Here is a 14,393-nt window from a genome sequence, read left to right on the forward strand (position 1 = left end):
CACAATATAGTAGCCATATCTAGGAAAACCAAAGTTCCAAAGGCTGGGCCTAATATTGTGTATAAGAAGTCATGCAATACGTTTTGTAGTGATTCCTATGTTGTTGATGTGAAGAATATTTGTTGGTCTGTGGTGTGTAATGAGGAGCAACCAGACGCTGCACTTGACACATTTATGAAATTGCTTATCCCAGTTACTAATAAGCATGCATCCATTAAGAAAATGACTGCAGAAACGGTTAAATCCCCGTGGATTGATGAGGAATTAAAAAATTGTATGGTTGAGAGGGATGAGGCAAAATAAATGGCAAATAGGTCTGGCTGCACAACCAATTGGCAAACATACCGCAAATTGAGAAATCATGTGACTAAACTGAATAACAAGAAGAAGAAACTACACTATGAAACAAAGATAAATGACATAAAGAATGATAGTAAAAAGCTTTGGAGCACCTTCAATTAAATTTTGGGCAAAAAGGCAAACTCCGCTCCATCATTAACTGAACAGATGGCTCATTCATCACAAAACCAACTGATATTGCAAACTATTTTAATGATATTTCTGTTGACAAGATTTATCAAATTTCGGCATGACATGCCAGCAACAAATGCTGACACTACACATCCCACTTAAATCTGACCAAATTATGAAAGACAAGCATTGTAATTTTGTATTCCGAAAATAAAGTGTGAAATAATTATTGTTGTCTATCAACAATGACAAGCCAGAAAGTGTGCTAGTACTTGGATGGAAATTACTGAGGATAATAGCGGACGATATTGCCACTCCTATTTGCCATATCTTCAATTTAAGCCTACTAGAAAGTGTGTGCCCTCAGGCCTGGAGGGAAGCTAAAGTCATTCCCTTACCTAAGAATAGTAAAGCCCCCTTTACTGGCTCAAATAGCCGACCAATCAGCCTGTTACCAACCCTTTTTTGTAAACTTTAGGATTTTTTTGTTGTTGCTATTTTACAGTAAACAAATTGACAGCAGACTTTCAGCACGCTTATAGGGAAGGACATTCAACAAGCACAGCACTTACACAAATGACTGTTTAGCTGAGAGAAATTGATGATAAAATATTGTGGGGGCTGTTTTGTTAGACTTCAGTGCGGCCTAAGTGGACAGTTTGATTTCACAGAAGTGTGATTGACTTGGAGTTACATTGTATATTCTTATTCCTTTACTTAGATTAGTGTGTATTAGGTTTTTGTTGTGTATCTGTTAGATATTACTGCCCTGTCGGAACTAGAAGCACAAGCATTTCGCTACACTCGCAATAACATCTGCTAACCATGTCTATGTGACCAATAACATCTGCTAACCATGTCTATGTGACCAATAACATCTGCTAACCATGTCTATGTGACCGATAACATCTGCTAACCATGTCTACGTGACCAATAACATCTGCTAACCATGTCTATGTGACCAATAACATCTGCTAACCATGTCTATGTGACCAATACATTTGATTTGATTTTGGTACCCCTGCACATCCACTCAGTACTAGTACCCCGTCTATATAACCATGTTATTACCTGGTACCCCGTCTATATAACCATGTTATTACCTGGTACCCCGTCTATATAACCTGTGGAATAAATACACTGTTATTTATTTTTTCCTCTCCGTTTATGGGCCTGTAAGTAATACAACTCAACTTCTAACTTGTGGACAGTCCCGTTCTAACCATTTAGTACCATTCTAACCCTTCTCACTCCTCTCTGTCCTAGATTACCCATACTGCCTTGCGGGGAAGGAGCTGAGGGGCGTGGTCAAGGCTTTGATTGGTCGCTGCAGCGAGAGTCTACAGGACTTCTATGACCACTGTGTTTACACCATGCTGAGAGAACTGGACAAACAGACCGGTACACACACCACACACCTTACGTACAAAACCTGGATCCTGCATACTTCCATTAAGTTTATTATTGCTAGACACTATTTTTGCTACGCAACTCCACAGATCACCATTTTGCGTAGCTATATTTAGTTATTGCGTAGCTATTTGTAGTTATTGCGTAGTTATTGCGTAGCTATTTGTAGTTATTGCGTAGCTATTTGTAGTTATTGCGTAGCTATTTGTAGTTATTGCGTAGCTATTTGTAGTTATTGCGTAGCTATTTGTAGTTATTGCGTAGCTATTTGTAGTTATTGCGTAGCTATTTGTAGTTGTAGTGTTGCATACTGTGTAGGGTTAAACTCCTCCCTCCTCCCTGCAGGAGATCCTCTCCATGGTTACCGGGTGTGTATCCAGGCCATCCTACAAGATAAGCCCAGAATAGCTACACAGAACCTGCCTGACGTGAGTCCCAGTTCCCTGTCTGTGACTGTCTGATATTAACAAAATATTACATTTTTATATGATCTGATTAGTCTCATACTGACCAATCAAATTCTGACTCAAGTTAACATAAATATGGGTTGTATTTACAATGGTGTTTGTTCTTCACTGGTTGCCCTTTTCTTGTGGCAACAGGTCACACGTCTTGCTGCTGTGATTGCACACTGTGGTATTTCACCCAGTAGATATGGGAGTTTATCAAAATTGGGTTTGTTTTCGAATTCTTTGTGGGTCTGTGTAATCTGAGGGAAATATGTGTCTCTAATATGGTCATACATTTGGCAGGAGGTTAGGAAGTGCAGCTCAGTTTCCACCTCATTTTGTGGGCAGTGTGCACATAGCCTGTCTTCTCTTGAGAGCCAGGTCTGCCTACGGCGGCCTTTCTCAATAGCAAGGCTATGCTCACTGAGTCTGTACATAGTCAAAGCTTTCCTTAAGTTTGGGTCAGTCACAGTGGTCAGGTATTCTGCCACTGTGTACTCTCTGTTTAGGGCCAAATAGCATTCTAGTTTGCGCAGTTTTTTTGTTAATTATTTTCAATGTCTCAAGTAATTATCTTTTTGTTTTCTCATGATTTGGGTCTAATTGTGTTGCTGTCCTGGGTCTCTGTGGGGTCTGTTTGTGTTTGTGAACAGAGCCCCAGGACCAGCTTGCTTAGGGGACTCTTCTCCAGGTTCATCTTTCTGTAGGTGATGGCTTTGTTATGGAAGGTTTGGGAATCACTTCCTTTTAAGTGGTTATAGAATTTAACGGCTCTTTTCTCAATTCAATTCAGTAGACTTTATTGACATGGCAAGATAAATTACTTAAATATAACAAAAAATGGTGGGACCAACAGCAATAATAATAGTAGTAGTGGAAATGGGATTACCATTAACAGCAACTACAACAACAATATTAATGAGAATAACAATACATTAAAGCAATAGTAGTCGACCAATCTCAACATGACTGAGAAGACACATGACATGGTATGAAAGCCTAAGCTAAATGGGAAATAGTATTGCCATCACATTGCACTTTTCACTGGCTGTCCCACAGGTTGTGACATTAGGACATATGGCTGCCAAAACTCACATTTAGTATTTTCACCTAATACATATATATATGTTTTCTATTCATGTTTTATAGTTTCTAATTCTTTGTACTGAATGATAATTTTAGGAAAGAAAGATTCTCTTAAGTCTGAGTATTTGTTACAGTGTAATAGGAAATGCAGCTCTGTCTCTACCTCTCCCCGGGGGCAGAGTGAGCACAGCCTGTCCTCTCTGGGCAGCCAGGTTTGCCTGTGACGACTGGTCTCTATAGCCAGACTGTGCTCACTGAGTCTGTACCTAGTCAGTGTTTTTCTCGGTTTTCTATCAGTCACAGTGGTCAGATAGTCTGCCACCGTGTACTGTCTGTTTAGAGCCAAATAGCATTGAAGTTTACTTTGATTTTTTGTGGTGTCTTTCCAATAGGTGATATATTTTTCTTTTTGCTTTGTGTTGATTTGGTTGGGCCAGATTTTCTGAGTGCTGTCCTGAGGCTCTATGAGGTTGGTTTTGGTTAGTGAACTGAGCCTCAGAACCAGCTGGCTGAGGGGACTCTTCTCTTGTTTCATCTCTTGACATAGTAGAGCTGTGTGATGAAATGTTTTGGGGTCACTTGTTTTTAGATGGTTGTAGAATTTGATGGCTCTTTTTTCTATTGGAATAAGGAGGGGGTGTCGGCCCAATTCTGCTCTACATGCCTTATTTGGAGTTGTTCTTTGCTCTGCATGCAGTATTTTGATTGGATGTTTGTCCCATTTGGCAAACTAATTACAGTGGGAAAAAAAAGTATTTAGTCAGCCACCAATTGTGCAAGTTCTCCCACTTAAAAAGATGAGAGAGGCCTGTAATTTTCATCATAGGTACACGTCAACTATGACAGACAAAATGAGGGAAAAAAAATCCAGAAAATCACATTGTAGGATTTATAATGAATTTATTTGCAAATTATGGTGGAAAATAAGTATTTGGTCAATAACAAAAGTTTCTCAATACTTTGTTATATACCCTTTGTTGGCAATGACACAGGTCAAACGTTTTCTGTAAGTCTTCACAAGGTTTTCACACTGTTGCTGGTATTTTGGCCCATTCCTCCATGCAGATCTCCTCTAGAGCAGTGATGTTTTGGGGCTGTCGCTGGGCAACACGGACTTTCAACTCCCTCCAAAGATTTTCTATGGGGTTGAGATCTGGAGACTGGCTAGGCCACTCCAGGACCTTGAAATGCTTCTTACGAAGCCACTCCTTCGTTGCCCGGGCGGTGTGTTTGGGATCATTGTCATGCTGAAAGACCCAGCCACGTCTTCAATGCCCTTGCTGATGGAAGGAGGTTTTCACTCAAAATCTCACGATATATGGCCCCATTCATTCTTTCCTTTACACGGATCAGTCGTCCTGGTCCCTTTGCAGAAAAACAGCCCCAAAGCATGATGTTTCCACCCCCATGCTTCACAGTAGGTATGGTGTTCTTTGAATGCAACTCAGCATTCTTTGTCCTCCAAACACGACGAGTTGAGTTTTGACCAAAAAGTTCTATTTTGGTTTCATCTGACCATATGACATTCTCCCAATCCTCTTCTGGATCATCCAAATGCACTCTAGCAAACTTCAGACGGGCCTGGACATGTACTGGCTTAAGCAGGGGGACACGTCTCGCACTGCAGGATTTGAGTCCCTGGCGGCGTAGTGTGTTACTGATGGTAGGCTTTGTTACTTTGGTCCCAGCTCTCTGCAGGTCATTCACTAGGTCCCCCCGTGTGGTTCTGGGATTTTTGCTCACCGTTCTTGTGATCATTTTGACCCCACGGGGTGAGATCTTGCGTGGAGCCCCAGATCGAGGGAGATTATCAGTGGTCTTGTATGTCTTCCATTTCCTAATAATTGCTCCCACAGTTGATTTCTTCAAACCAAGCTGCTTACCTATTGCAGATTCAGTCTTCCCAGCCTGGTGCAGGTCTACAATTTTGTTTCTGGTGTCCTTTGACAGCTCTTTGGTCTTGGCCATAGTGGAGTTTGGAGTGTGACTGTTTGAGGTTGTGGACAGGTGTCTTTTATACTGATAACAAGTTCAAACAGGTGCCATTAATACAGGTAACGAGTGGAGGATAGAGGAGCCTCTTAAAGAAGAAGTTACAGGTCTGTTAGAGCCAGAAATCTTGCTTGTTTGTAGGTGACCAAATACTTATTTTCCACCATAATTTGCAAATAAATTCATTAAAAATCCTATAATGTGATTTTTTGGATTTTTTTCTCTCATTTTGTCTGTCATAGTTGACGTGTACCTATGATTAAAATTACAGGCCTCTCATCTTTTTAAGTGGGAGAACTTGCACAATTGGTGGCTGACTAAATACAGTATTAGAGAGCGGACCCCATACTTCGCTGCCATATAGAGCAATTGGTTCTATAACTGATTGGAACATTTTGAGCCAGATTCTAATTGGAAATTTGATTTTGTTCCTTTTAATGGCATAGAATGCTCTTCTTGCTTTGTCTCTCAGCTCATTCACAGCCATGTGAAAGCTACCCGTGTTGCTGATATTTGGTCCTAGATACGTGTCGTTTTTGGTGGGTTCTAATAGAACTGTGTCCAAATATAATTTATATTTGTCATCCTGATTTCCGGACCTCTTTTGGAATATCATTATATTCATGTTTCTTTAGATTAACGGTCAGGGCCCAGGTCTGACAGAACCTGTGCAGATGATCTAGATGCTGCTGTAACCCCTCCTTAGTGGGAGACAGTAGCACCAGGTCATCTGCGTACAGCAGACACTTGATTTCAGTGTTGTGTAGGGTGAGACCAGGTGTTGCCGATTCTTCTAATGTTTTTGCTCATTCATTAATGTAGATGTTAAATAGTGTTGGACTTATTGGGCAGCCCTGTTTCACTCCACGTCCCTGAGAGAAGAAGTCTGTTTGTTTGTTTGTTTTGCCGATTGTAACCACACATTTGTTTTTAGTGTACATTGATTTAAAAACATCATGTTTCCCTCCAATACCACTTTCTATTAGTTTATATAAAATACCTTCGTGCCAAATTGAATCAAATGCTATCTTGAAGTCTACAAAACACGAGTAGATTTTGCCTTTGTTTTGGTTTACTTGTTTGTCAATTAGAGTGGAGGGTATAAATGTGGTCTGATTTGTTAAAAATCCAATTTGGCTTCTGCTTAGGACGTTGTGTTCATCAAGGAAATGACGTAGTCTGCTGTTTATGATACTGCAGAGAATTTACCCCAAGTTGCTGTTAACACACATTCCTCTAATTATTTGGGTCAAATTTGTCTCCATTTTTATAGATTGGTGTGATCAATCCTTGGTTCCAAATATTGGGGAAAATACCTGCAGTGAGGATAATGTTGAAGAGTTTGAGTAAAACCAATCTGTATATTTGATCATTTCATTTAAAATACCATCAGCACCACAGGCCTTTTTGGGTTGGAGAGTGCATTGTTCTTCCAATAATTATTGTTCTGTAATTGGGGTATCCACAGGATTCTGATAGTCTTTGACAGCTGATTCAAGGATTTGTAATTTTTCTTGTATATCTTGTTGTTCTGGGCTCTTTGTTATATTGCTGTAGAGGTTTGCAAAGTGTCCACATATCCCCATTTTGGATAGCCAATTCCTCATGATGTGGTTTGTTTAATTCATTCAAATTCTCCCAGAAGTGGTTTGATTCTATGGATTCATCAATTCCATCCAGCTGATTTAAAATGAAATCAAATGTTATTTTGTCACATGTGCCAAATACAACAGGTGTTACAGTGAAATGCTGACTGACAAGCCCTTAACCAACAATGCAGTTTTAAGAAAAAGTGTTAAGTAAAAAATAGATAAATAAAAATAAGAAATAATTAAAGAGCAGCAGTAAAATAACAGTAGCGAGGCTATATAGAGGGGGTACCGGTACAGAGTCAATGTGTGGGGGCACCGGCTAGTTGAGGTAATATGTACATGTGGGTAGCATTAAAGTGGCTATGCATAGATAATAAACAGGTAGTAGTAGTAGTTTTTGTTTTTTTTGTACAAAAGAGGGAGAATGCAAATACTCCAGGTAGCCATTTCATTTGCGTACGCACTACCCTCTGTAGTGCCTTGCGGTCGGAGGCCAAGCAGTTGCCATACCAGGCGGTGATGCAACCAGTCAGGATGCTCTCGATGGTGCAGCTGTATAACTTTTTGAGGATCTGAGGACCCATGCCAAATCTTTTCAGTCTCCTGAGGGGGAATAGGTTTTGTCGTGCCCTCTTCACGACTGTCTTGGTGTGTCTGGACCATGATAGTTTGTTGGTCATGTGGACACAAAGGAACTTGAAGCTCTCAACCTGTTCCACTACAGCCCCGTCGATGAGAATGGGGGCGTGTTCGGCCCTCCTTTTCCTGTAGTCCCCAATCATCTCCTTTGTCTTGGTCACGTTGAGGGAGAGGTTGTTATCCTGGCACCACACGGCCAGGTCTCTGACCTCCTCCCTATCGTTGTCTGTGATCAGGCCTACCACTGTTGTGTCATCGGCAAACTTAATGATGGTGTTGGAGTCATGCCTGGCCATGCAGTCATGGGTGAACAGGGAGTACAGGAGGGGACTGAGCACGCACCCCTGAGGGGCCCCCGTGTTGAGGATCAGCGTGGCAGATGTGTTGTTACCTACCCTTACCACCTGGGGGCGGCCCGTCAGGAAGTCCAGGATCCAGTTGCAGAGGGAGGTGTTTAGTCCCAGGGTCCTTAGCTTATTGCTGTTCCTTTTTTGTTCTTAGGGTGTGTTTGTATTGCTTCAGTGTTTCCCAATATTGAAGGCGTGTATTTTTGTTGTCTGGGTCTCTGTTTTTGATTAGGTAGATTTTGCAATCATTATCAAACCATTTTCATTATCTATTCTTTTTGGTTTGCTCTTATGTTTCTTTAGATTAGCCAAGGAGCCTAATTTATCAAATATAAAGTTTATGTTCCAAACGGACAAATGTACACCTTCATTGCTGTAGGAGAATGTTAAGGCTAAAAAGTATTTTTTGTCTATTAATTGCTTTTTGGTAGATTTCTGTACTGTTTTCACTCCATCTATAGGTCTGTTTAGTACCATGTACTTTATTGGGCCGTGATGCTTCATGGTTGGGTTCTGCTCTTCTCAGATACACTGTGATTTTACTGTGGTCAGAGAGAGGTGTTAGTGGGCTGACTGTGAAGGCTCTGAGAGACTCTGGGTTGAGGTCTGTGATGAAGTAGTCTACAGTACTGCTGCCAAGGGATGAGCTGTAGGTGTACCTACCATAAGAGTCCCCTCTTAGCCTACCATTGACTATGTACAGACCCAGTGTTCAACGGAGCTATACTCTTGTTTGACTTCTTTTCATAGTTGTTTCTGGGGGGTATGTGGGGAGGGAAAGGTTGTTGCTTCCTGGTAGGTGTTTATCCCCGTGACTGTTAATAATGTTTAGTAGTTCTTCTGTTCTCTCTCTTGCTCCTCCCCTCTCTCTCTTGCTCCTCCCCTCTCTCTCTTGCTCCTCCCCTCTATGTTGCTCCTCCCCTCTATGTTGCCCCTCCCCTCTATGTTGCTCCTCCCCTCTATGTTGCTCCTCCCCTCTATGTTGCTCCTCCCCTCTATGTTGCTATTCCCCTCTGTTGCTCCTCCCCTCTATGTTGCTCTTCCCCTCTGTTGCTCCTCCCCTCTATGTTGCTCCTCCCCTCTATGTTGCTCCTCCCCTCTATGTTGCTCTTCCCCTCTGTTGCTCCTCCCCTCTGTTGCTCCTCCCCTCTATGTTGCTCCTCCCCCATCTCGCTTGCTCCTCCCCATCTCCCCCATCTCTCTCCCCATCTATATCTCTCGCTCTCCCCATCTCTCGCTCTCCCCATCTCTCGCTCTCGCTCTCCCCATCTCTCTCTCTCGCTCTCCCCATCTCTCGCTCTCCCCATCTCTCGCTCTCCCCATCTCTCTCTCTCGCTCTCCCCATCTCTCTCTCTCGCTCTCCCCATCTCTCTCTCTCCCCATCTCTCGCTCTCCCCATCTCTCGCTCTCCCCATCTCTCTCTCTCGCTCTCCCCATCTCTCGCTCTCCCCATCTCTCGCTCTCCCCATCTCTCGCTCTCCCCATCTCTCTCTCTCGCTCTCCCCATCTCTCTCTCTCGCTCTCCCCATCTCTCGCTCTCCCCATCTCTCTCTCTCGCTCTCCCCATCTCTCTCTCGCTCTCCCCATCTCTCTCTCCCCATCTCTCTCTCCCCATCTCTCGCTCTCCCCATCTCTCTCTCTCGCTCTCCCCATCTCTCTCTCTCCCCATCTCTCGCTCTCCCCATCTCTCTCTCTCCCCATCTCTCGCTCTCCCCATCTCTCGCTCTCCCCATCTCTCTCTCTCGCTCTCCCCATCTCTCGCTCTCCCCATCTCTCGCTCTCCCCATCTCTCGCTCTCCCCATCTCTCTCTCTCGCTCTCCCCATCTCTCTCTCTCGCTCTCCCCATCTCTCGCTCTCCCCATCTCTCTCTCTCGCTCTCCCCATCTCTCTCTCGCTCTCCCCATCTCTCGCTCTCCCCATCTCTCGCTCTCCCCATCTCTCGCTCTCCCCATCTCTCGCTCTCCCCATCTCTCTCTCTCGCTCTCCCCATCTCTCTCTCTCGCTCTCCCCATCTCTCTCTCTCGCTCTCCCCATCTCTCTCTCTCGCTCTCCCCATCTCTCTCTCTCCCCATCTCTCGCTCTCCCCATCTCTCTCTCTCGCTCTCCCCATCTCTCGCTCTCCCCATCTCTCGCTCTCCTCATCTCTCGCTCTCCCATCTCTCGCTCTCTCCCATCTCTCCCCCCCCCCCCGCGCTCTCTCCCATCTCTCCCCCCCCCCGCGCTCTCTCTCCCCCCCGCGCGCTCTCTCTCCCCCCCACACTCTAAACAGCAAAATGCACATGGATGATGGTGTCAGTAATATACAATGTCTCTCTCTCTCTCTCTCTCTCTCTCTCTCTCTCTCTCTCTCTCTCTCTCTCTCTCTCTCTCTCTCTCTCTCTCTCTCTCTCTCTCTCTTCTCCTCTCCTCTCCTCCCTCTAGTATCTGGAGTTGTTGCGGTCAGTTCAGAACCGTCCGGTCAAGTGTCTGACCATCATGTGGTCTCTGGGACAGGCTGGTTACTATGACCTCAGCCAGGGGCTACGAGGTACAGACACACACACACACACAGACCCACACAGACACACACACACACACACCCAGGCCAGGATTCAATCCTAGGTGCCTCATATCAAATCAAATGTTATTTGTCACATGCAGCGAATACAACAGATTCAGACCCCTTGACTTTTTCCAAATTTTGTTACGTTAGTCTTATTCTAAAATGGATTTAAAAAATAATAATCCTCATCAATCTACACACAATACTCCATAATTAGATTTTGTTGCTAATTTATTAATATCACATTTATTCAGACCCTTTACTCAGTACTTTGTTGAAGCACCTTTGGCAGTGATTACAGCCTTGAGTCTTCTTGGGTATGACGCTACAAGCTTGGCACACCTGTATTTGGGGAGTTTCTCCCATTCTTCTCTGCAGATCCTCTCAAGCTCTGTCAGGTTGGATGGGGAGCATCGCTGCACAGCTGTTTTCAGGTTTCTCCAGAGATGTTCGATCGGGCTCAAGTCTGGGCTCTGGCTGGGCTACTCAAGGACATTCAGAGGCTTGTCCCGAAGCCACTCGTGCGTTGTCTTGGCTATGTGCTTAAGATCGTTGTCCTGTTGGAAGGTGAACCTTCGCCCCAGTCTGAGGTCTTGAGTGCTCTGAAGCAGGTTTTCATCAAGGATCTCTTTGTACTTTGCTGCCGCTGAAAATCATCCCCACAGCATGATGCTGCCACCACCATGCTTCACCGTAGGGATGGTGCTAGGTTTCCTCCAGACATGACTCTTGGCATTCAGGAAAAAGCGTTCAATCTTGGTTTCATCAGACCAGAGAATCTTATTTCTCATGGTCCGAGAGTCTTTAGGTGCCTTTTGGCAAACTCCAAGCGGGCTGTAATGTGCCTTTTACTGAGGAGTGGCTTCCGTCTGGCCACTACCATAAAGGCCTGATTTGGAGGAGTGCTGCAGAGATGGCTGTCCTTCTGGAAGGTTCTCCCATCTCCACAGAGGAACTCTGGAGCTCTGTCAGTCACCTCCCTGACCAAGGTCCTTCTCCCCCGATTGCTCAGTTTGGCCGGGCAGCCAGCTCTAAGAAGAGTCTTGGTGGTTCTAATCTTCTTCCATTTAAGAATGATGGAGGCTACCATGTTCTTGGGGACCTTCAATGCTTGGTACCCTTCCCCAAGTCTGTGTCTTGACACAATCCTGTCTCAGAGCCCTACGGACTATTCCTTTTGACCTCAGGGCTTGGTTTTTGCTCTGACATGCACTGTCAGCTGTGGGACAGGTGTGTGCCTTTTTCAAATCATGTCCAATCAATTGAATTTACCACAGGTGGGCAACAATCAAGTTGTAGAAACATTTCAAGGATAGTCAATGGAAACAGGATGCATCTGAGCTCAATTTCGAGTCTCATAGCAAAGGGTCTGAATACTTATGTAAATAAGGTATTTTTGTTAGTTTTTTATAAATTTGCAAACATTTCTTAACCTGTTTTCGCTTTGTCATAATGGGGTATTTTGTGTAGATTGAGGGAAAACATTTATTTAATCAATTTTAGAATAAGGCTGTAACCTAACAAAATGTGGAAAAAGTCTAGGGGTCTGAATACTTTCCGAATGCACTGTACTCACCGTCACTGTGGGGACGACGTCGTCGATGCACTTATTGATAAAGCTGGTTACTGATGTGGTAAACTCATCAATGCCATCAGATGAGTCCCGGAACATATTCCAGTCTGTGCTAGAGAAACAGTCCTGTAGCTTAGCATCTGCTTCATCTGACCACTTTCATATTGAGCACATCACTGGTGCTTCCTGCTGTAGTTTTTGCTTATAAGCAGGAATCAGGAGGATGGAGTTATGGTCAGATTTGCCAAATGGAGGGTGAGGGAGAGCTTTGTATGCGTCTCTGTGTGTGGAGTAAAGGTGGTCTAGAGTTTTCTTTCTTCTTCTGGTTGCACTTCTGGTTTCCCTGCATTAAAGTCCCCGGCCACTAGGAGCGCTGCTTCTGGATTAGCATTTAGTTGTTCGCTTATGGCCTTATACAGCTCGTTGAGTGCGGTCTTACTGTCAGTATCGGTTTGTGGTGGTAAATAGACAGCTGGGAATAATATAGATGAAAACTCTCTTGGTAGATAGTGGGTCTACAGGTTATCATGAGATACTCTACCTCAGGCGAGCAATACCTCGAGACTTCCTTAATATTAGACATCGCGCACCAGCTGTTATTGACAAATAGCCACACACCCCCACCCCTCATCTTACCGGAGGTAGCTGTTCTGTCTTGCTGATGCACGGAAAAACCAGCCAACTATATATTATCCATGTCGTTGTTCAGCCATGACTCGTCGAAACATAAGATATTACCGTTTTTAATGTCCCGTTGATAGGATAGTCTCGAATGGAGCTCATCCAGTTTATTCTCCATTGATTGCACATTGGCCAATACGACGGATGGTAAAGGTGAATTTTTCCTCTCGCCCAACGAGTTCTCAACAAGCACCTGGATCTGCACCCCCTGTATCGGCTTCTCCTCTTCATGCGAATGACGGGGATTTGGTTCTGGTCCGGGGGGAGCCGTAAATCCTTTGCGTCCGACTTGTTAAAGAAAAAATCTTTGTCCAGTTTGACGTGAGTAATCGCTGTTCTGATATTCAGAAGCTGTTTTCGGTCATAAGAGATGGTAGCAGCAACTTTATGTACAAAATAAGTTACAAACAATGCGAAAAAACAAACAAAATAGCACAGTTGGTTAGGAGCCCGTAAAACAGCAGCCATCCCCTTCGGTGCCATTATCTCACAAACACGATGGCGTTCTCCGTTTTGCTCAACATCCCCCACAAGCGTCACAGGACTCGTCTGAAGTCTGTATCGCTGGTGTCTGAACGGTTTGGCCTACAAACTAATATTATATTATTATTATTATTATTATTAGGACCACTGTTTTGCTCTAGGACGCACACAAGCCTCACAAGACTTGTCTGAAGGTAGCCCGGTACCTTCAAAATATGAATGGAAGTATACACTGAGTGTACAAAACATTAAGAACACCTTCCTAATAATGTGTTGCCCTCAGAACAGCCTCAATTCGTCGGGGCATGGACTCTTCAAGGTGTCGAAAGCGTTCCACAGGGATGCTGGCCCATGTTGACTCCAAGGCTTCCCACAGTTGTCAAGTTGGCTGGATGTCCTTTGGGTGGTTGACCATTCTTGATACACACGAGAAACTGTTGAGCGTGAAAAACCCAGCAGCGTTGCAGTTCTTGACACAAACCGGTGCGCCTGGCACCTACTACCATACCCCGTTCAAAGACACTTCAATATTTTTTCTTGCCCATTCACCCTCTGAATGGCACACACACAATCCATGTCTCAATTGTCTCAAGGCTTAAAAATCCTTCTTTAACCTGTCTCCTCCCCTTCATCTACACTGATTTGAAGTGGATTTAACAAGTGACATCAATAAGGGATCATAGCTTTCACCTGGATTCACCTGGTCAGTCTGTCATGAAAGAGCAGGTGTTCTTAATGTTTTGTACACTCAGTGTATATTGATGTAGTTTTGTAGCCCCATTTATTCATTGTGTTAGTATATCGGACAGACACTTTAAAACAAACGTCCTTTTGATCTATTTTGTGACTTTATTTTTTTCATGTATGAATGTGTTATTCAATGTCTTTCTATGGGCTAAGGCCAAATTCAATGTTTCATTCATATATATATAATAATAATAATAATAATATGCCATTTAGCAGACGCTTTTATCCAAAGCGACTTACAGTCATGCGTGCATAATTTTTTTTGTGTATTGGTGGTCCCTGGGATCGAACCCACTACCCTGGCGTTACAAGCACCGTGCTCTACCAGCTGAGCTACAGAGGACCATATATATATATATATGAATGAATGAATCTTTTTT

At 43.8% G+C, this 14,393-nt stretch overlaps 1 protein-coding gene across 1 annotated transcript in view; it reads left to right on the forward strand.

Annotated features, from left to right (window-relative positions):
• tmem214 (transmembrane protein 214) overlaps positions 1–14,393 on the forward strand; it is a 127,622-nt gene that overhangs the window by 58,867 nt on the left and 54,362 nt on the right. Inside the window, exons 4-6 of the mRNA XM_084195832.1 lie at positions 1,738–1,872; positions 2,227–2,309; positions 10,409–10,514. Coding sequence (XP_084051958.1) covers positions 1,738–1,872; positions 2,227–2,309; positions 10,409–10,514 — 324 coding nt within the window. The remainder of the gene's footprint in view (positions 1–1,737; positions 1,873–2,226; positions 2,310–10,408; positions 10,515–14,393) is intronic.

The sequence above is a fragment of the Coregonus lavaretus genome (genome assembly GCF_964263955.1).
Source record: "Coregonus lavaretus genome assembly, contig: HAP1_SCAFFOLD_198, whole genome shotgun sequence".
Taxonomy (NCBI): Eukaryota; Metazoa; Chordata; class Actinopteri; order Salmoniformes; family Salmonidae; genus Coregonus; species Coregonus lavaretus.